This window comes from Dreissena polymorpha, chromosome 1, assembly GCF_020536995.1.
Source record: "Dreissena polymorpha isolate Duluth1 chromosome 1, UMN_Dpol_1.0, whole genome shotgun sequence".
Classification (NCBI taxonomy): domain Eukaryota; kingdom Metazoa; phylum Mollusca; class Bivalvia; order Myida; family Dreissenidae; genus Dreissena; species Dreissena polymorpha.
In genome coordinates, this window is record NC_068355.1 from 152,926,538 (window position 1) to 152,949,498 (window position 22,961).

The 22,961-nt window shown below is 36.4% G+C and overlaps 1 protein-coding gene across 2 annotated transcripts in view; it reads left to right on the plus strand.

The window, feature by feature from the left end:
• Positions 1–22,621, plus strand: part of LOC127856421 (RPA-interacting protein B-like) — a 67,123-nt gene extending 44,502 nt beyond the window's left edge. For both annotated transcript variants that reach the window (XM_052392621.1, XM_052392631.1), the window contains exons 4-8: positions 6,922–7,003; positions 12,319–12,442; positions 13,100–13,163; positions 16,483–16,620; positions 20,959–22,621. In XM_052392621.1, coding sequence (XP_052248581.1) covers positions 6,922–7,003; positions 12,319–12,442; positions 13,100–13,163; positions 16,483–16,620; positions 20,959–20,988 — 438 coding nt within the window. In that variant the 3' untranslated portion in view covers positions 20,989–22,621. The remainder of the gene's footprint in view (positions 1–6,921; positions 7,004–12,318; positions 12,443–13,099; positions 13,164–16,482; positions 16,621–20,958) is intronic.
• The last annotated feature ends 340 nt before the right edge of the window (positions 22,622–22,961 follow it).

Here is a 22,961-nt window from a genome sequence, read left to right on the forward strand (position 1 = left end):
ATTCATTTGTTAATTAAGAAAAAGCAAATCTTTATTTTTATGAAATTGTTGAGCATTTTGATCCTCAGTTATAATTTACCAGAATTTGCTTTTAAAAATTAAATATACAGGATTATAAGGTTATGAATAACAAAGGGAAAAGAAGTAAGTATGCAGTAACTGATAGAGTTGGTTTGATACAAAGTTTTTTGGGGAATTTATCAAGTAGGATCATGCTTATCTATGCATGAAAATGTTTAAACAATAAAAAAAAAATGTAGTTTTCTATGACAAAATATTAATCCATCTAACAGCCAAGGGGCATGTGAAAAAAATCCTGTGGAAAGCACTGGTGTGTTATAAGCATTAAGTTATGATGCATTTTGTCAAAGTTGAATTATAAAATCTGAAAACTGATATGAGTTTCAGGGCCCTTCCTATTACATTTTTCTAGCTCCCAACTGTTATAAAGGCATGGTCCCCAACACTTTGATTGGCATGCCTGGTCAACTTCCCTATATTAGTATCTATTCTGTTCTGGCTCTTTAAAAATGAAAGTATTGCAGTTCTTCAATATCAGCATTTGCAACATTTATTATATAATTTGTTTTGGTAAAGTTAGTCAATTATTGTATTACTATATTTTGCAAGTTATTATCATCTTACCTCAGAGGTCCAGGATGTGATTCAAAGATCATTATAAGTTGGCTGTATAACAGATTTATGAGACTTTACATATATTATGCTATTTTCAGATAACTTGCTGTTCATGAAAACTATTAGGACATTGCATTTTGTGTATAAGACCCGTCTCCGGTCAACAGAGCTCTGAATCATACATAAAACAACTTGTCAAGGCTGAAACGTTTTCATTTATCATGCAATTTTAATACAACTTACCATTTTGTCACAAGCAGTTCAGTTTTGAGACAAAAGTAGAATGTGAGTGCATCCATGCCTTATGGACAAGTGCATGTTCATTCAGGTCTATCCTATTGTCAACTTACTAAATTTGTGCCTTCTATCCGGATATGTCTTCAAAAGTTGGTGTCTGTGAATTCAGATAAGCAGTAGAGGACCACTGTGTTCCTTTTGTCTTTGTTTCATTAACCCTTCACCACTTAGATACACATTTTGATGCATTTGTGGTCCCTTAGAAAGTTTCATTTAATTAAAGATTGTTCTTACAAGATTAAAGTTTGAAAGGTTTTATTTCCAACCCTTAGATACTGATGAGCAGCAAACAGCATAAAACTTAATTAGACTGCGAGTTACTCGCAGGCTGTTCTGGCTTTATGCTGGTTGCAAAAGCCACTTTTTGTCCCCTACCTGTGAAACCGGAGGGGACTTAGGTTTGCACTCCATCTGTCAGTCTGTCAGTCAGTCATTTTGTCTGTCTGTCACACTTTTCTGGATCCTGTGATAACTTTGAAAGTTCTTTATATGTTTTCATGAAACTTGAAACATGGATAGATTGCAATATGGAGATTATTATTTCATTTTGTTCCTATGTCAAGAATTCTGGTTGCTATGGCAACAAATAAAAAAAATCTGACAATGGTGGAGTTTCACCGGTAGGGGACAATATTGCTTGGCAATCTCTTGTTGTTTTTGCTATTTATTGGGGAAAGGGTTAATGAAATGAATCAGAAATTAACAAGCTGAAATGCACAATATTAAGCAATTGTTGATCGGACAGCTTTTTCTGGGATGTGGGGTCATTTGAGCCAGAAAAAGCTGTCCGATTATGGAAAAGCAAGAAATGGAGAAGAAAAGCCAGGCTTTTCCAAGACTATCAACTAAATTGTTGATTTGTTGATGTTTCAAAAACAATGAATACAAAAATATTTGGTTATATATTGTTAAGAATTAATTTTACAAATAAGGAGTAATAGAAGAATTAATTTAACAAATAAGGAGTAATATAAGAATTAATTTAATATAAGAATTAAAGAATTAATTTTATAAAAAGGTGGTTAATAAGAATTAATTTTTAAAATAGGTAGTAAAATAAGAATTGACCAAAATGTTATCTGGAGCTCTGCCAAACAATTTTTGATAATTCCCAATATCATGTTAATGTACGGCACATATCAATAAAATTTATAGCTGGCAATTTTGACAAACTTTCAATTATGAACTTGTCTTAGTTGATCTGCTTCTTTGGTTGGCTGCAGAACTATTTAGTGGCCACCAAGATGTTCACATGACTACCATCCATTCCTGAGCAGTCTTGTCCAGTCCATAACCACTATTCTTTCCTGTTATATTTGAACGATTTATATCCACTGTCCAGTGACCGAATATGGTGCATCTTCAATCATAGATGAAAGCAATATATCTTGGGATAGCTGGTGATTTGGAAATGACCTCCTACATCTTTCCTATCCATCAAGGTATATTCAGCTATAAATCTCAAGATTGTACCACAACCTCAGGGCTGCAGGTGTACATGAACATAATTATAATACAGTACCCTGTATAAGTTTCTTCTTCTTACAAAAATATACGTCAAGCAGACTGGAGCTTAAATTGAAACTTGTTTAATGTTCAATTTTATAAACAACATTATGCAAGGGGAAATCATAGGGATCTTCAGTCAGATATTAAAGCAATCTAGTTAAAAGAATTTAGTCAATTTTTGGCACACTTATTTTAAATATGACAATTTCATGGACTTATAAAATCATGTTTTCCCACAGTTCTTAACTATTTGACTAAGAACCAAAAAACCAATATGGTAAGCAACATACTTTGGGTCCATGAAGCTTGGCATGCTTTTTCCCATCATTCACTTGTTGCTACAGTACAGGCACCGTGTACTTAAACAAACGCCACTCGCTGCGGTGTTCATCTCACTGTGTTCACTTACCAATTATGAACCCCGCGATGGGTGTTCAGATCAAATGTCACGGGGGCCGTTTGCCATAAGGCAAACACCGCTTATCACCGCGGACCCATAATATCTCCCGCGGTGTTCATCATGTTTGCTTAAAATAAAATAATTCAACATAAACGTATTGTATTGATCCCTTTCATTTAAAAGTGATAATGAATAATGTATTTCACACCCATGCCAGTGTTTTCTGTCTTTTTAAACGCCGCGTATAAAAGAAAACCGTGTTCGCACCTAGCTGTAGGATACCGCACCTGGAGGAGTGTTAATTGAGTGTTTGATTATTCAATAAACAGTTTGAAGCCATGGCGAACTCATAACTGATTGTAGTAATCGTATTATCCCGAGTCTCTGGATTTCCCGATACATACGTGTCAACTGTCTCAATCGCATACATGCAACTTTTCCCATCTGCCTGATTGATATTTTTTAAACCAAATTATGGGTGGGTAATATAGACAATAAGAGTCATAAACACAAACGTTTGAAATTTTCGAAAGTGTCAAATGAATTTTGGCATATGATTCTATTTAAAGATATGATGAAATAAGCTCCCAATCAAGCAACATGCGTAAATCACCTAGCACGGTTTGCACGCGTTGTGTGCAGCTATTTTAGGTTACAAATTCTACATGAAATAAATGAATTTCTTTGTCCAGATAAAGAGCGCCAAAATTGGCGTGGGTGTATTTATTTGTAAATAAAAATTTTGTAGCGGGTACAACATTGAGATAATTTAATTTCCATAAAAAGTTTCATTGTGAATTTCAACTAAAGTACCGGGTATGTCGCGTATTGTTTGGCATTGACATTTCCTCTTAATAAAATATAATTTAAACACACTGTATCTTTACCGTTACGCTGTATCAGTTCCTTCATTATTGAAACAATTATTGTATTGTATACTGACTGCACACAAGGTAACATACGGATGCAATACGTAAATTCGGACAGTACTTAAAGTCGGACACAAGTAAATAAATGATTTAATACTCTCTTGATTACTTTGAAACTTGGTATTTGTTGTTAAGAAGGGCAATTGCATTGATTAACACCATAGGAGTCAATAGTACTGATCATCTAAACGCTTTATTTACGTTTCCGACTTGACTTACTGTCCGAATTTAAGTACGCATACATGTGCATATACATATAATATCTACATGTAGTATATGATTTTCTTTTGTACATTTACATTTAAAACGTGTGAATGACTCTCGCAGACAGGTGTTTTTGGTGGCTGCGCAGCATCGCGGTGATCACGGGTGTTCCCGTTAACGATAGTGTGCAATCGCGGCGATTTCGGGTGTTCGCCGAACACCGCGGTCAGTAGCGTGTTGGCCCCCCGCGAAATGTCAACCATCGGGAAAGTGAACACCGCCGACACGTTTTTGTTTAAGTACAAGGTGCCTGTACTGTATCTAAAACTATTGACATCATCCTAGCAGGCCAAAATGTACTGTGTCTGCCACGTTCGCTTTAGTTGGTATGTAAAACCACAGAAATGAAAGTTTGCAATAGGGAATCCTAGACTAACCCAATCCAATCAAATCTGTATTTGTGGTAGATGGAATATAGAGGACAATTTACCAATATAATATTCTTATCAAATTGGCAGTCCAGATTTCCTGTCACGCATACTTGAAGTAATCAAAAAGATGGCCTGTCAAAGCAAAATCCATTAATCAAACTGAATAACTGTCACTGCCTAATCATTGACATGAATTGTTTTTACAGCAAGAGAGTCACCATCATGTTTTGTTTGTATATCTTTATCGTATGTACAGCAACGGTGCCGGCCAAGATGTATTGAATCTAAAAGAATACATTCTTATCCGCAGGTATAATTTAAGTGTGAATCACATAGAGGATATTTGTTGGATCCGGTGGATTATCGATTTTAATTCACGAGTGATCATAGAAAATAATATTTTCACGAGTGGCGCAGCCACGAGTGAAAATATATGTTTTCTATGATCACGAGTGAATTAAAGTCGATAATCCACCGAATCCAATAAATTTTCTTTTTATTTAATGCATTTTTCACAGTTTATATACATTGTTCAAGAGTTTAACTAACGAATTTTGCTGGGATAATGACGTCATTTCGTCAAAAAAATGACGTCATTTCACAGTAAACAATGAAAATTATCGATAATTCTCACTGATAATTTTCACTGTTTGAAACAGTGAAATTATCAGTTTTAATTCACGGATATTTCTCTATAAACCACCGGAAAGCATTAAATAAATTTTCGTAATGACATTATTTCAAAAGTCACTATTCCAGACGTTGTAAAAATCATTGGTTATATTCTATCTTTTTTTTGTTTTTGTTTTGATGTTAACTTTTTTCATTTGATGTGTAATAACGATAATAACAGCACAAAACAACCGCATTACTAACCCATTGCCAATTATTTCAAGCCAATGGTATTGCTGTTTCCATGTCTCAGCTGTGCTCTCTGACACTGAACCTGAAGGTTTTTAAGCGCTTTAGATTCACAGTCATTTACGCATGAGCTTATAAGTTCATCAATTATAGACGAAACCATGCTTTGGTTATTTGGTTCTTGAGATTCTGATTGAAAGAATGCATGCAGCATGGATTTTTATGTCCCCCACTATAGTAGTGGGGGACATATTGTTTTTGCCCTGTCTGTTGGTCTGTTGGTCTGTCTGTTTGCGCCAACTTTAACATTTTGCAATAACTTTTGCTATATTGAAGATAGCAACTTCATATTTGGCATGCATGTGTATCTCATGAAGCTGCACATTTTGAGTGGTGAAAGGTCAAGGTCAAGGTCATCCTTAAAGGTCAGAGGTCAAATATATGTGGCCAAAATTGCTCATTTTATGAATACTTTTGCAATATTGAAGATAGCAACTTGATATTTGGCATGCATGTGTATCTCATGGAGCTGCACATTTTGAGTGGTGAAAGGTCAAGGTCATCCTTCAAGGTCAGAGGTCAAATATATGTGGCCCAAATCGCTTATTTTATGAATACTTTTGCAATATTGAAGATAGCAACTTGATATTTGGCATGCATGTGCATCTCATGGAGCTGCTCATTTTAAGTGGTGAAAGGTCAAGGTCATCCTTCAAGGTCAAAAGTCAAATATATGTGGCCCAAATTGCTTATTTTATGAATACTTTTGCAATATTGAAGATAGCAACTTGATATTTGGCATGCATGTGTATCTCATGGAGCTGCACATTTTGAGTGGTGAAAGGTCAAGGTCATCCTTCACAAGGTCAAGGTCATCATACAAGGTCAAACATCATATAGGGGGACACTGTGTTTCACAAACACATCTTGTTGACACTGAAATGGCTTTTTTTGCCTTCCACGCTTCGATACACCGCTTCGGTCGGCCGTTTGATTTTTTTATGTAAAAAATTCACTGACACTCGGCTTAGATCATTATGACCAGTTGGTCGCGCCGTTCAAGTCATAAAAAAACTATATTTAACATTTTAATGACATTTTGAATAGGTGTACAGTATATTATTGTGCTTAAAAATTATGATTAGTGTAATTAAAAAGGTTCAATGAACAGTAATGACTCACCTGCAATAATACGAGAACAGAATCGAGACCATTTGGCCTTTCTTAGGTGTGGCTCTATTCCTCACAGCAAAGGCTTGCGAGTGACGTTGACTTAAAGTTTTAGTTGTTTTTTAGCGCCTAGATCAGTCAGAACCGGGATGAAATGTTTACCATATGTAATTTGTTACTGGAAGATTTTAGAAAATTTGGAATTTTTGTTTTTATTTTTTCAATGCGTAACATTACGCAAAGATTTTTAATCTAATTAGTTATTTAACAATTAATTTTTTTTTGTGCCTTTACGCATGTTATCTGGAGCTCTTTTGTTGTGTTTGTCTGATTGATTGGCGAAAAAGGAATCATTTCTTCCAATACATGTGTTGGTTGGCTAATTTGCAGTTCCAGTCATACCAGTACTTTGCATTATCATCTGGTCCATCTTAAAAACCATTCAACTGAAAAGTATTCAATGTCTTTGTTTTCTGAGTTGCAGAAAGATGATGCCTTCGACAGCGTAGATATTGACCATGTGTTGGACCTATTTAATGACATTCAGCAAGAACTACAGCAAGAAGGTAACTGTGCTGCCATAAGCATTAAGATAAAATGTTGCTGCATAAATAATTGGGTTAAATAAAAACAACAACAGTACACTGTGACATTACGTAATTACACTTTACTCACCTACTTAAAAAAGTATTTTTATTTCTTGCAGATCAATAATTGAAAATGCTTGGAGATATTGTGTTGGTACTTCATTCTTCTAAATACTAGTATAAAAATTGAATAACATTGTTAACAAAAAAAATGTTACGTTAAGGGGACCTTTTTATGTTTTGGTAAATTGATAAAATTGAAAAATTAGTTTTTCAGATATGTGCATTTTTGTTGTAGTTATGTTTTTTTGCAAGGAAACAGTTATACTGATCGCTCTAAAATATCCATTATATGCATCTTTTGACAATTTAAAAACCTTAAAATTGTAAAGTGTTACAAATGCAAAACAATTGTTTAATATAGAGAGTTCTGTTGTTATCGTTATATTTTGAGACGTTATGAGGATTGCTTTTATAAAGTATAAAATACCCGTTGTTCAAAATCAGCATGCATGGCTTAGTGGATTAAGCTTGTTTCTCACCATACTAAGCATTAGGTAGAAAGTACAAAGCAAAATTGATAATGGCTGTTTTTTTCCATAACATGCCTCAATTATAGATTTAGAAACTTCACTTTAATGTTGTGGGTTACAAATTTCAGATAGTTTGTACATTAACTGCCTTAATATTGACATGATCTTTTCTTAAATACAATGAATGCAAACTTACATGAGATGGGGTGTTATACAGTTTTATTAGAGCTCAGAGACATGCCATTAGGGAAAACACTGGGCATGTTCTATAGTCTAGCTGTCTGATTTAATGTATACCATGGTGTAACTTTATTATGCCATTTTCAGAAAACTGATTATTGCTACCATAAAGATGTTAAGATGTTTATAAAAACACTTTTTATGTCCCCCACCCACTATAGTGTGGGACATATTGTTTTTACACTGTCTGTTGGTCTGTACGTTGGTCTGTTGGTCTGTTTGCTCCAACTTTAACATTTTCAACATCTTTTTCAATATTCAAGATAGCAACTTGATATTTGGCTTGCATGTGTATCTTATGGAGCCGCACATTTTGAGTGATGAAAGGTCAAGGTCAAGGTCATCCTTCAAGGACAGAGGTCAAATATATGTGGCCAAAATTGCTCATTTTATGAATACTTTGGCAAAATTGAAGATAAAAACTTGATATTTGGCATGCATGTGTATCTCATGGAGCCGCACGTTTTGAGTGGTGAAAGGTCAAGATCATCCTTCAAGGTCAGAGGTCAAGTATATGTGGCCAAAATCGCTCATTTTATGAATACTGTAACAATATTCAAGATACCAACTTAATATTTGGCATGCATGTGTATTTCATGGAGCCGCACATTTTGAGTGGTGAAAGGTCAAGGTCATCCTTCAAGGTCAGAGGTCAAAAAAATATAAATTCAAAGCGGCACAGAAAAGGACATAGTGTTTCTGACAAACACATTTTTTCTTGTTTAAGATGTCTTTCATTTAATTGCAATTCACCAACATAAACATGAATAGAATATGTGGCTTCATACTTTGTAGCAATTTAACATTTAATGATGTACATAATACATGCACTTTAAGTAGTGACATGCAATGAAAACATTATATAGTATTAGCAGCTCTCTTGTTAATTATACCCCCACAAACAAAGTTTAGGGGGGTATATAGGAGTGAACTTGTCGGTAGGTCGGTCTGTCTGTCTGTCGGTCTGTATTAAGTGTCCGCTCTCTAATTCAAGTAGTTTTCATCCGATCTTCACCAAACTTGGTCAGAAGTTGTATATACATGATGTCTAGGCCAAGTTCGAACATGGGCCTTGCCGGGTCAAAAACAAGGTCACGGGGTCACTAAGTGCGTTTTAAACATTCAACATGTTGTCAGCTCTCTAATTCAAGTAGTTTTCATCAGATCTTCACCAAACTTGGTCAGAAGTTGTATCTAGATGATGTCTAGGCCAAGTTCGAACATGAGCCTTGCCGGGTCAAAAACTAGGTCACGGGGTCACTTAGTGCCTTTTAAACATTCAGCATGTTGTCCGCTCTCTAATTCAAGTCGTTTTCATCCAATCTTCACCAAACTTGGTCAGAAGTTGTATCAAGATGATGTCTAGGCCAAGTTCGAACATGGGCCTTGCCGGGTCAAAAACGAGGTCTCGGGGTCACTTCGTGTGTTTTAAACATTGAGCATGATGTCCACTCTCTTATTCAAGTAGTTTTCATCCGATCTTCACCAAACTTGGTCAGAAGTTTTATCTAGATGATCTGAAGGCCAAGTTTGAACATGGGCCATGGGAGATCAAAAACTAGGTCACAGGGTCACTTAGTACGTTTTACACATTGAGCATTATCAGGTGTCCGCTCTCTATTTCAAGTAGTTTAAATCCGATCTTCACCACTCTTGGTCAGATGTTGTAACTAGATGATGTGTAGGTCAAGTTCGAACATGGGCCATGCCGGGTCAAAAACTAGGTCACGGGGTCACTTAGTGTGTTTTAAATCTCACAATGTTGTCTGCTCTCTAATTCAAGTAGTTTTCATCCAATCTTCACCAAACTTTGTCAGAAGTTGTATCTAGATGATGTCTAGGTCAAGTTTGAATATGGGTCATGCAGGGTCAAAAGCTAGGTAACGAGTTATCTTAGTGCGTTTTAAACCTCACCATGTTGTCCGCTCTCTAATTCAAGTAGTTTTCATTCAATCCTCACCAAACTTGGTCACAAGTTTTATCTAAATGATCTCTAGGACAAGTTTGAACATGGGCCATTCCAGGCCTAAAACTAGGTCGCAGGTTCACTTAGTGCGTTTTTAGCTTTTGTGACCGGTCTTTGTCCGTCGTATGTCTGTCTGTCCATCCATAAACATTTGCTAGTAAACACTCTAGAGGCCACATTTCTTGTCCCATCTTCATGAAACTTGGTCAGAAGCTTTGTCCCAATGAAATCTCGGCCAAGTTCGAAACTGGGTTGTGCCCGGTCAAAAACTAGGTCACTAGGTAAAAAAAAGAAAAACCTTGTAAACACTGTAGAAGTCACATTTTATGCCCAATCTTCATGTAACTTTGTCAAAATGTTTGTCTTTATGATATCTTGGTTGAGTTCAAAAGTGGTTCCGATCCGTTGAAAAAAATGGCCACCAGTGGGTGGGGCAGTTTTCCTTATTTGGCTTTAGAGAAACCTTGTAAACACTCTAGAAGTCACAATTTTTGCCCAATCATCATGAAAGTTGGTCAAAACATTGGTTCAATTGATGTCTCGGACGAGTTCGAAAATGGATGAGATCGGTGAAAAAACATGGCCGCCGGTGGGTGGGGCATTTTTCTCTATATGTATATAGTGGCAGTTTTCCCTATTTGGCTATAGAGAAACCTTGTAAACACTCTGGAAGTCACAATATTTGCCCAATCATCATGAAAGCTGGTCAAAACATTGGTTTTATTGATATCTAGGACGAGTTTGAAAATGGTCAGGATCAGTGAAAAATCATGGCCGCCAGTGGGCGGGGCATTTTTCCCTATATGTATATAGTGAAAACATGTGAACACAGTAGAAGTCACATTTTTGGCCCAATTTTCATGAAATTTGCTCAGAACATTTGTTTCCTTGATACGAGAGTTGAGTTAAAAAATGGTTCCGGTCAGTTGAATAACATGGCTGCTGGGAGGGGGGCATTTGCTCATTATGCCCCCCCCCCCCCCCCCTTTCAAAGAAGAGGGGGTATATTGTTTTGCTCATGTCGGTGCGTCCGTCCACCAGATGGTTTCCGGATGATAACTCAAGAGCGCTTATGCCAAGGATCATGAAACTTCATAGGCACATTGATCATGACTCGCAGATGACCCCTACTGATTTTCAGGTCACTAGGTCAAAGGTCAAGGTCAAGATGACCCGAAATAGTAAAATGGTTTCAGGATGATGACTCAAGAACACTTATGCCTAGGATCTTGAAACTTCATAGATACATTGATCATGACTCGCAGATGACCCCTATTGATTTTCAGGTCACTAGGTCAAAGGTCAAGGTCACTGTGACCCGAAATAGTAAAATGGTTTCCAGATGATAACTCAAGAACGCTAATGCCTAGGATCATGAAACTTCAGAGGTACGTTGATCATGACTCGAAGATGACCCCATTGATTTTCAGGTCACTAGGTCAAAGGTCAAGGTCACTGTGACCTAAAATAGTAGTAAAATGGTTTCTGGATGATAACTCAAGAACGCTTATGCCTAGGATCATGAAACTTCATAGGTACAATGATCATGACTCGCAGATGACCCCTATTGATTTTCAGGTCACTAGGTCAAAGGTCAAGGTTATAGTGACCTGAAATAGTTAAATGGTTTCTTGATGATAACTCAAGAACATTTATGCCTAGGTTCATGAAACTTCATAGGTATATTGATCATGACTCGCAGATGACTCCTATTGATTATCATGTCACTAGGTCAAAGGTCAAGGTCACAGTGCCAAAAAACGTATTCACACAATGGCTGTCAAGGTCACGGTGACTCAATTTAGAAAGATGGTTTCTGGATGATAACTCAAGAATGCTTATGCCTAGGATCATGAAACTTCATAGGTACATTGATCATGACTTGCAGATGAAATAATGATGAAACTTGACCAGGATGTTTGTCTGGACAATATCTAGGTCAAGTTTGACATTTGGTAAAGATTGAATGAACGGACTCCTCTAAGGTGAGCGAACTAGGGCCATCTTTGCCCTCTTGTTTAACATTCAGCATGGTGTCCGCTCTCTAATTCAAGTAGTTTACATCCGATCTTCACCAAACTTGGTCAGAAGTTTTATGGAGATGATTTTAAGGCCAAGTTAGAACATGGGCCTTTCCGGGTCAAAAACTAGGTCAAGGGGTCACTTAGTGCGATTTCAACATTGAGCATGGTGTCCGCTGTTTTTTGTGAAGACGACATGCAAAATATTATGTGTCAATGCGGCATGTGGGGGTATTCGTCATGTCTGTGACAAAGCTCTAGTTACATGTTAAAATAAATTGTTTGTCAGCACAGTGTAAAAGAGAATCTGTTATGTATCGATGAAAGTATTCTTCTTTCAGCATTTAAAACTGAAATTACAAACAAAACAAAGTATAAATTGGTTTATGTAAGTGTCAGAGTCTTGTTTAACTTCTCCCACAATAACGACTGTACAGAAATGATGATCAGATAGTTTTCCCTCCAGAACTATCAGAGAATATTGAAGTGATCCTATCTACAGTCCATAGCTGATTGGGTCTGGTGTTGTTTCAGAGATACGACTGATAGAGGAATATGCCTGCTATGAGAGAGGCACCCTTCAGCTTGAGGAGCAAAGTTTGTGCTCAGCCATTGATAAGCTGTCAACGGTGGAGGTTATATGTCCCATGTGTAAAAAGTAGGAGTGAATAGTCATTGCCTGCCTGACAAATCGTGAATTTGTTTTGAAAATAATATGAAATACAAAGAAGAGGCGTTTTTTTTGCAGTTTATTTATAAAATGTTCAATTTTATTCACACCAGCGATGGCTCAGGACTTATTTTTTGGCGTAAAAATGTACAAAAGTTAGATTTCTGATGACATATTGCTTCACATTAGATCAATTCTTAAAACACTAATTATTGTCAGTACTACAGTACTAATTGAAATGAAAATTGTAATGTTTCCACCGAATATTGTTATAGGAAGGGCTCGTTGCACAAAATTGTTTTACCTTAAATAATTATTGACATTCAATGCTTAAAATTTAAAAAACTTGAACTGATCAATACCAACCAAATAAGCTTAACACAGCATGCAAAACAAAATTGTAACTACGTTTGAAAAACAGCAGGCAACATAAACTTGTAAGTTCACATCAAGTGCACATTAACTTCTTGTTTACATATTATTTAAATCAAAAGTTTTGAAAAATAGCATGCATCATAAACTTGTAAGTGAACATTAACGTCTTCCTTACATGTATGTAATATTCAAATCACAAGAGCTGATAATTTGAGGAATTGGTATACTGAAAATGTCTGAAATAGAGAAAGCAATTGTTTTGTCTTTCAGGAGTCCCCTGAGAGCCAATAAGTCTGTGATATTTTGTGGATGCGGACTTCGCATTGACACTGAGGTAGATTTGTTACCATTTTTAATAGAAATTTATAAAATCGTTTTGGACACATTTTTATTTTTGTCAACTGGAATGAATGTTTACTCTGATTGAAAAATGCAACTTTTGCCAAAAAGAATAATGCATAATAAATACAAATAAACAGCATTTATGACCCAAATATTAAATAACTGAAACTGATGTTTTGTTTTGTTCAGATGCAGAACTATTTGTGTTCTTTAAAATGAAATAAAAATTGAAATTCATTAAACAAGACCCTTATAAAGCTACCAAGAACAAAATAATGAGTTTTGGATTGAATATTTTCTCTGAAGAATGTGAATGTAATGATTGTTTAATTAAAGTCTTGATAGAATGAAACTGCTTTTAAGTTGCACATCCGCATTAATTTTATTTCTTCAATGCTAATATCTCTGAATTAGGAAACACAAACGATTCTTGGCCTAACAGACTTAATTGAAACACGGCCTAGCACCATGTTTGCAACATTTTAACATTTGCACAATTTCATTTTATTCTAGAAAATGCAGATGTATATTGAATCAATTATCTCTCCTGCCATTGTTATATCAGCAGGTTATATTTAAATTGCTCACGGCTTTGGTCAGGGATCCTTAAAAGGGGGACTTACACTGAATAAATTGAGGCTGTATTCAAAAATATTTTGTATTTACTACCCATAATGAATATTTAGTTAATCTTATTATATATTCTAATTAAAAATAATAACATTTATTGATTTTATAGCATTTAAGTACTTTCCTAAAATAAAGAAAAATTTAAAAAAAGTTTTTTTCAGAGGTGACATTTTCGCTCACCTGAGCAGGAACTGCTCATGGTGAGCTTTCGTGGTCACCCTATTTCCCGTTTCTGTTGTGGTAGGTTGTTAATATTTGGCTTGTCATTGCACTGAAGGCCACATTTTTATGCTCCCCCAAAATTTATTTTCGGGGGAGCATATAGTCACTGCTTCGTCTGTGTGTCCGTCTGTCGGTGCACAATTTGTGTCCGGGCTGTTTCTCAGCAACTAATGTCCGGAATTCAATGAAACTTTATGGGAAGCTTCACTACCAAGAGGAGATGTGCATATTATCAGCGGGTTCTGGTCAGATGATTTTTATACGCCCGTCTATGACGGGACGTATTATGGTATACCCCGCGTCCGTCTGTCCGTCCGTCCGTCTGTTAATGTCGTACGCTACGTCAAATATCCTTTGACAGATTTTCTTCAAATTTTAACACAATCTTAATATTGATAAACCCTGATCCCCTTTCGTTTTTGACGGAATTCTGAATTGTCGTTCCAGAGTTATGGGACTTTGTTCGTCAAAATTTTGTGATTTCATTGAATGTCCTACTGTAGCTCAAATATCCTTCGATGGATTTTTTTCAAATTTCAACACAATCTTAATATTGATAAACCCTGATCCCCTTTCGTTTTTGACGGAATTCTGAATTGTCGTTCCAGAGTTATGGGACTTTGTTCGTCAAAATTTCGTGATTTCATTGAATGTCCTACTGTAGCTCAAATATTCTTCGATTGATTTTTTTCAAATTTCAACACAATCTTAATATTGATAAACCCTGATCCCCTTTCGTTTTTGACGGAATTCTGAATTGTCGTTCCAGAGTTATGGGACTTTGTTGAATGTCAAGGAGACGGCGCTCCATGCTCATGTACTTATAAAATAAACCATGTATTCAAATACAAATAAACTGAAGTAAAAAAATGATTCAAAGGGTTATTTATTACCTTACTACTTCATTGGCGAACGACGGGTGTATCATGCGCTCATGGCGCAGCTTTTTATTCACAGAGTTATGGCCCTTTGAAATTAAAAAAAATAATTCTTGTCCCCCCCAACTACTGGCACTCAAGACGTTTCCTTTTATCTGAATATATAGTGCAATATTGTGACAAAAGAAAACTTTGGGGAGCATCACCCGTCTCCGACGGTTTCTTGTTTCATCAAATCTTGATGACATTTTCCCAGAATGTTTATCTTCACAATTTCATGGCCAAGTTCGAATCTTGGTATTGTGTGTCCAAAAACTAGGTCACTAGGTCATACCTTAGAAAAGTATTGTTATAGTAAAGTATTGTCATGAGGCCATATTTATGACTCAATCTATGAAACTTGTTCAGAATGTTTTTATTGACTATGTAGAAGCAGATTTCTAATCTTGGTCAGGTGCATCAAAAATCTTTAGTAATAGGTCAAATCTTAGGAAAACTTTGTTTTTCCAATAGAGGCCACATTTATGTCTCAATCTTGATTCAACAATTTTCAAGTGTTAATTTTGATCATTTCTAGACCGCATTTACATGTGGGTCACATACTTCCAAAATGAAGGTCAGAGGGATAAATTTTTTCAGAACCGTGTAACCACTATGGAGTAAACATATATTATGACTTACTATTTAAGAAAACTTGGTCAGAATGTTTGTTCTGAAATATCTGAGTGGAGCATCCAGAAACTTGGTCACTAGGTTGAATCTTAAAAATTTTGTAATTATGCTAGATGACATATTTATGAATCAATCACAATAAAATTTTGTCATAATTTTTATCTTAACAATATTTAGGCCAATGTCTTATCTGGGTAATTTGCATCCTTTTTACAACTGTAGAGGCCACGTTTATGTCTCAATCACAATGAAACTTGGTCAGAATTTTTATTATGACAAATATGAGGGTCAAATATGTTTAAAAACTGGGTCAATATGTGAAGTTGGTACTATTTTCTCCTCACTCAGGTACATGCTCCTGAGCCATCATGGCCCTCTTGTTTTTAAGTTTGGAGGAACCATGTATGTTTTGTAGGAGTGTTGCCAATATTTTGCCTGGAAAATGAATGAGAACATGCCCTGATCTGCTGTATATTTCTATGTCAGATGCGATTGTTTCACACTTAGTTCTTTAATCCAACATTGATTCATATTTGTGGAGCTAAAATCTCCTTATGAATGCATTCAAACCTGTCTGGGTGTTTTGACATTTTTTTGTATGCATTTTTTCTCCAGGGGCACTAGTATAATATACAATATTTTTTATGTGATAATGTTTCTACGAAAACATGAGACTCTAAACAGTTAACAATCCCTTCTGGCAAATTCAGCATAATCAGCTGATGTTGTTTGCTTTTTCATTAAGTTTTTTTGTTAACCTGTTGGTTTTTAATTGGTCATTATTTTCCAATACAATAACATAGTTTTGTTGAAGTAAAATGATAAACAACCAAGCTGTACTAATTAATTATGTTTAACCACAAATAACATACTTTACAAAGAACTTGTTATGTGTTTTAATTGTTACAGCAAGACTGCCTGACCTTATCCAATGTGAAGCATATGTTGGAGACTGGTTTAGGGCAGCACATTACTCAGTGTGAATGTGAACCAGTCTATAGTGTTGTAGCAGAAGGGGGGACCACCAACTTGCTCATGACTTGCCCTGTAAGTTGTTGTACATTCATACAAACTAAACTAATCTCAATTGTCATTTAATAAATATGGCTTACTTGTTATGCCCCCCTTCGAAGAAGAGGGGGTAAATTGTTTGCACATGTCGGTCGGTAGGTCCATCAACCAAATGGTTTCCGGATGATAACTCAAGAATGCTTAGGCCTATAGGATCATGAAACTTCATAGGTACATTGATCATGACTGGCAGATGACTCGTATTGATTTTCAGGTCACTAGGTCAAAAGTCAAGGTCACAGTGACTCAAAACAGTAAAATTGTTTCTGGATGATAACTCAAGAACACTTAGGCCTAGGATCATGAAACTATATACATGTAGCTACATTGTTCATCACTGGCAGATGACCTATATTGATTTTCAGGTCACTAGGTGGAAGGTCAATGTCACAATGACTCAAAACATTAAAATGGTTTCCGGATGAAAACGCAAAGTGTGAAGGACTAGGATCATGAAACTATATAGCTTAATTGTTCATGACAGGCAGATGACCTATATTGATTTTCAGGTCACTAGGTCAAGGTCACAGTGACTCGAAACAGTAAAATGGTTTCCGGATTATAACTCATGAATGCTTAGGCCTAGGATCATGAAACTTCATAGGTACATTGATCATGACTGGCAGATGACCCTTATCAATTTTTAGGTCACTAGGTCAAAGGTCAAGGTCAAATTGACTCGAAAAAGTAAATGGTTTCCTGATGATTACTCAAGAACGCTTGGGCCTAAGATCATGAAACTTCACAGGTACATTGATCATGACTGGCAGATGAGCCCTATTGATTTTCAGGTCACTCGGTCAAATTTCAAGGTCACAGTGACTCGAAACAGTTAAATGGTTTCCCGAGGATAACTCAAGAATGCTTAGGCCTACTGTCATGAAACTTCATAGCTACAATGATCATGACTGGCAGACAACCCCTATTGATTTTCAGGTCACTAGGTCAAAGATCAAGGTCACAGTGACTTGAAACAGTGAATGGTTTCTGGATGATAACTAAAGAATGCTTAGGCCTAGGATCACGAAACTTCATAGGTACATTGATCATGACTGGCAGATGACCCCTACATATTTTCAGGTCACTAGGTCAAGAGTAAAGGTCACAGTGACTTGTAACAGTAAAATGGTTTTCTGATGATAAATCAAGAATGCTTTGGCCTAGGATCATGAAACTGCAAGGGTATATTGATCATGACTTGCAGATGACCCCTATTGATTTTTAGTTCACTAGGTCAAATGTCAAGGTCACCGTGACTAAACAGTAAAATGGTTTCCTGATGACAACTCATGAATGCTTAGGCCTAATATCATGAAACTTCATAGGTGCTTTGATCATGACTGGCAATGACCCCTATTGATTTTCAGACCGCTAGGTCACAGGTCAAGGTCACAGTGACTTGGAACAGTAAAATGGTTTCCGAATTATAACTCAATATGCTTAGGTCTAGGATCATGAAACTTCATAGGTACATTGATCGTGACTGTCAGATGACCCCTATTGATTTTCAGGTCACTAGGTCAAAGGTCAAGGTCACAGTGACTCGAAACAGTTAAATGGTTTCCCGATGATAACTCAAGAATGCTTAGGCCTACTGTCATGAAACTTCATAGCTACATTGATCATGACTGGCTGATGACCCCTATTGATTTTCAGGTCACTAGGTCAAGGTCACAGTGACTCGAAACTGTAAATGGTTTCCTGATGATAACTCAAGAAAGCTATGGCCTAAGATCATGAAACTTCATAGGTAAATTGATCATGACTTGCAGAGGCCCCTATTGATTTTCAGGTCACTAGGTCAAAAGTCAAGATCACAGTGACTCGAAACAGTAAAATGGTTTCCTGATGATAAATTAAGAATGATTAGGTCTAGGATCATGAAACTTCATGGGTACATTGATCATGGCTGGCAGATGGCCCCTATTGATTTTCAGGTCACTAGGTCAATGGTCAAGGTCACAGTAACTCTAAACAGTAAAATGGTTTCTGGATGACAACTCAAGAATGCTTAGGCCTAATATCATGAAACTTCATAGGTGCATTGATCATGACTGGCAGATGACCCCTAATGAATTTCAGACCACTTGATCGAAGGTCAAGGTCACAGTGACTTGAAACAGTAAATGGTTTCCTGATGATAACTCACAAACGCTTAGGTCTAAGATCATGAAGGTACATTGATCATGACTGGCAGATGACCCCTATTGATTTTAAGGTCACTAGGTCAAAGGTCAAGGTGACTGACAAAAAACGTATTCACACAATGGCTGCCACTACAACAGACAGCCCATTTGGGGGGCATGAGCATTTTAAAATCAGCCCATGTTATAGGCGGAGGGATATTGTTTTGGTGTTGTCCGTCCGTCCGTCTTTCCGTCCTTCGGTCCGGCACTTTTGTGTCCGGAGCCATATCTTGGAAGTGCTTTGGCGGATTTCATTGAAACTTGGTATGAGAATATATATGGATAAGAGGATAATGCATGCCAAATGGCATTGTACACCAGCTGTTAATAACGGAGTTATGGCCCCTTGTATCTTGAAAATATGCTTTTTTGTGTCCAGTGCTTTGGTGGATTTCATTGAAACTTAGTTTGAGTATATATATGGATAAGAGAATGATTCACGCCAAATGGCATGGTCAACCATCGGATAATAACGGAGTTATGGCCCTTTGTATCTTGAAAAAATGCTTTGTGTGTGTGTCCGGAGCCATATCTTGGAAGTGCTTTGACAGATTTCATTGAAACTTGGTATGAGTATATAAATGGATAAGAGGATGATGTTGGCGTTGTCCATCCGTCCAGAAATATTTGTGTCCAGAAGTATATTGGTCGGGGATATCAATTCTACGAATTTGCTTGTTTTATGGCTTGTTTCTGAGTTTGTAATCATGTTGATGTTTGTTAAACCCATGGAAGCATGTAGCTGTGAACAGGCAGACAAAGATTTTTTTATGGTTAAGAAATTTTCATTATTACTAAATTTGAAAATCTTGTCCAATTCTAAAGACAGGTACCAGTTGTTATACCCCCACTAAACGAAGTTTAGGGGGGTATATAGGAGTGAGCTTGTCTGTCTGTCGGTCGGTCTGTGTCCGCTCTCTAATTCAAGTAGTTTTCATCTGATCTTCACCAAACTTGGTCAAAAGTTGTATCTAGATGATGTCTAGGCCAAGTTCGAACATGGGCCTTGCCGGGTAAAAAAACTAGGTCACAGGATCACTTAGTGCGTTTTTAAACATTCAGCATGTTGTCCGCTCTCTAATTCAAGTAGTTTTGATCAGAGCTTCACCAAACTTGGTCAGAAGTTGTATCTACATGATGTCTAGGCCAAGTTCGAACATGGGTCATGGCAGGTCAAAAACTAGGTCACGGGGTCACTAAGTTCATTTTAAGCATATAGCATAGTGTCCACTCTCTAATTCAAGTTGTTTTCATCCGATCTTCACCAAACTTGGTCAGAAGTTGTATCTAGATGATGTCTAGGCCAAGTTCGAACATGGGCCTTACTGGGTCAAAAACAAGATCACAGAGTCACTTAGTGCGTTTTAAACATTCAGCATGTTGTCCGCCTCTTATTCAAGTAGTTTTGATCAGAGCTTCACCAAACTTGGTCAGAAGTTGTATCTAGATGATGTCTAGGCCAAGTTCGAACATGGGTCATGGCAGGTCAAAAACTAGTTCACGGGGTCACTTAGTTCATTTTAAACATATAGCATAGTGTCCGCTCTTTAATTCAAGTTGTTTTCATCCGATCTTCACCAAACTTGGTCAGAAGTTGTATCTAGATGATGTCTAGGTCAAGTTCGAATATGGGTCATGCCAGGTCAAAAACTAGGTCACTGGATCACTTAGTACGTTTAACACATTCAGCATGGTGTCTGCTCTCTAATTCAAGCAGCTTTCATCCAATCTTCACCACATTTGGTTAGAAGTTGTATCTAGATGATGTGTAGGTCAAGTTCGAACATGGGCCATGCAGGGTCGAAAACCAGGTCATGGGGTCACTTAGTTCATTTTAAACATTGAGCATGGTGTCTGCTGTTTTTTGTGAAGACAACATGCAAAATATTCTGTGTCAATGCGGCATGTGGGGGTATTTGTCATTTCTGTGACAAAGCACTAAGCTTAGTTTGAAATTTGAGTAGCATCCACATTTATATCTTCTTGTCCCTCCTCCACGAATGTTTTTAGATGACATTTGCCATGTCATGTTGTGTTCTAAATAGAAAATCAAGGCTCTAAGTGCACATCTTTTAAGACATAACCATGCTCAAATATAATGTACTGTTCATCATTCACTATTTTTCAGGACTGTGATTGGATGTCGATTGTGATTTAGCCTCTGTGGACCAATCAGAATTCTCCAACCTGCACTGCCCCACAGCTTCCACCACAAGTGAAAAGACATTTTACTTGGCTGGCTTCTTTCCCTTGATCTGGATTTCCCTGTTTAATTATAAAATTATTTAATTTATATTTGTTTATACCATACATTTTGAGTTGTTGTGTATGAAGAATTTAATGGTCATGCTCCGAATGTTATGCCCCCATGCATCTTCATGCCGGCAAAATAAAACGATGGCTATAAATCCGTCTGTCTGTCTTAAAATAACATGATAAGTTGTTGTTCTCTAGCACCAATATGCTTTAACTATTTGATTATAATTAAGTCCTCCCTTATTAGCTCGGCTGTTTTCAGAGAAAACCCGATGTATTGTCATAGCCAGCTCGTCGTCCGCGGTCCGCGTTGTGCTAAAACCTTAAAATTTTGCTCTAAAATCAAAGTGCTTCAACCTACAACTTTGAAACTTTATATGTAGCTGCAACTTGATGAGTTTTACATGCCACACCCATTTTAGGGTCACTAGGTCAAAGGTCAAGGTCACTGTGACCTCTAAATTGTTTTTTTAATTCTGACAAGCTTTCATTTATTCAAAACTGCGCCCGCAGCCGAGCGTGGCACCCGTTATGCGCTGCTCTTGTTACCTATCTACCCACATCATCCAACTTAACTTTGACCATTACTTTGGCCTTTTGTGCACTATTTATCACATTTCTATGACATCTTGCAACAACTCCACGATATATGGATAGTTACACAGTTTTTGTTATGGCCAAACCCAATCAACCCATATCATCCAACATTATTACAATAGTCTTAAAATTCATTAGTTTTCAATTTTTCTTGAGTAATTTAGCACCAGTACTACATGTAAACAGTTTTATCACATGCTATTCCATGTTTCCCATGTAATACAACCATTACATATTTTTGTATATTACACATTTTAATATGCTTAATTTTCGTTTATTAAAATTGTGTTATTTTGCTGAAATGACCTTGCAACATGAGATGACGTCACGAAATGTTAACAACATTCGGGATTAATCATTATGTTTGCGTAAATATTTACAGAATTTGCTCATTTAAAAGCATGTGATAAAAAAGATCTGTCATATCATACCATATTTTATTAAACTCGTCCAGGAAATTCGTTAGTAAGCTCGCCAAAGGCTCGCTCACTAACTAAATTCCTGAACTTGTTTAATAAAATATGGTATGATATGACAACTCGTGCCAGATCCTATATGTATCTTTTACCGACAATTACCGATCTACCCATATCACTTGACGTTTTCTTAAAATTCTCTATTCAGTTTCAACTGGGGACATGTGCTTATTATAATCAGATTGCTGTTTCTGCTGATATGTCTATTTATTGTATCAATTGCTTGCCTGTTTAACATGAAGGAAGATGATGCATTATGTGAAATTTTATATATAAAAAAGGTTACAGATACATCAAATTTCTAGTATGCTGTAATATTGACATTTAATAAGACATTTATATACAAAATATTAATAATTTATTTGTAACTTATCTTCCTTATTCTTTGTTTGCATGCTGTTAAACTGACATTTGACATCAAATGTACATACAAAATAGTTAATAAAGAGATTTGTAAATCGCCCACATTGTCAGTGAATGGTATGATAATAAGCACAGGATTCAGAACAAGAAATTTGACAATAGCTTCCTGAAAGATAGTAAAACGAGTACATCCTAAGATTGTACTGGAAAACAAGTCTCAGAAGTTGTCATTTTAATATTCAAAGGGCTATTTAACAACCTAAACAGCCCAGATTAAGTATTCAATGGCCATTATAATTCCCTTATAGCCAAGAATTGGTATAATCAAACGGCAATTCAAAAACAGTGAATGAGCCTATAATGAGAATTCAAAGGGAACTAGAGCTTTGTCACAGATGTGATGAATGCCCCCACATGCCGCATAGACACAGAATATTTT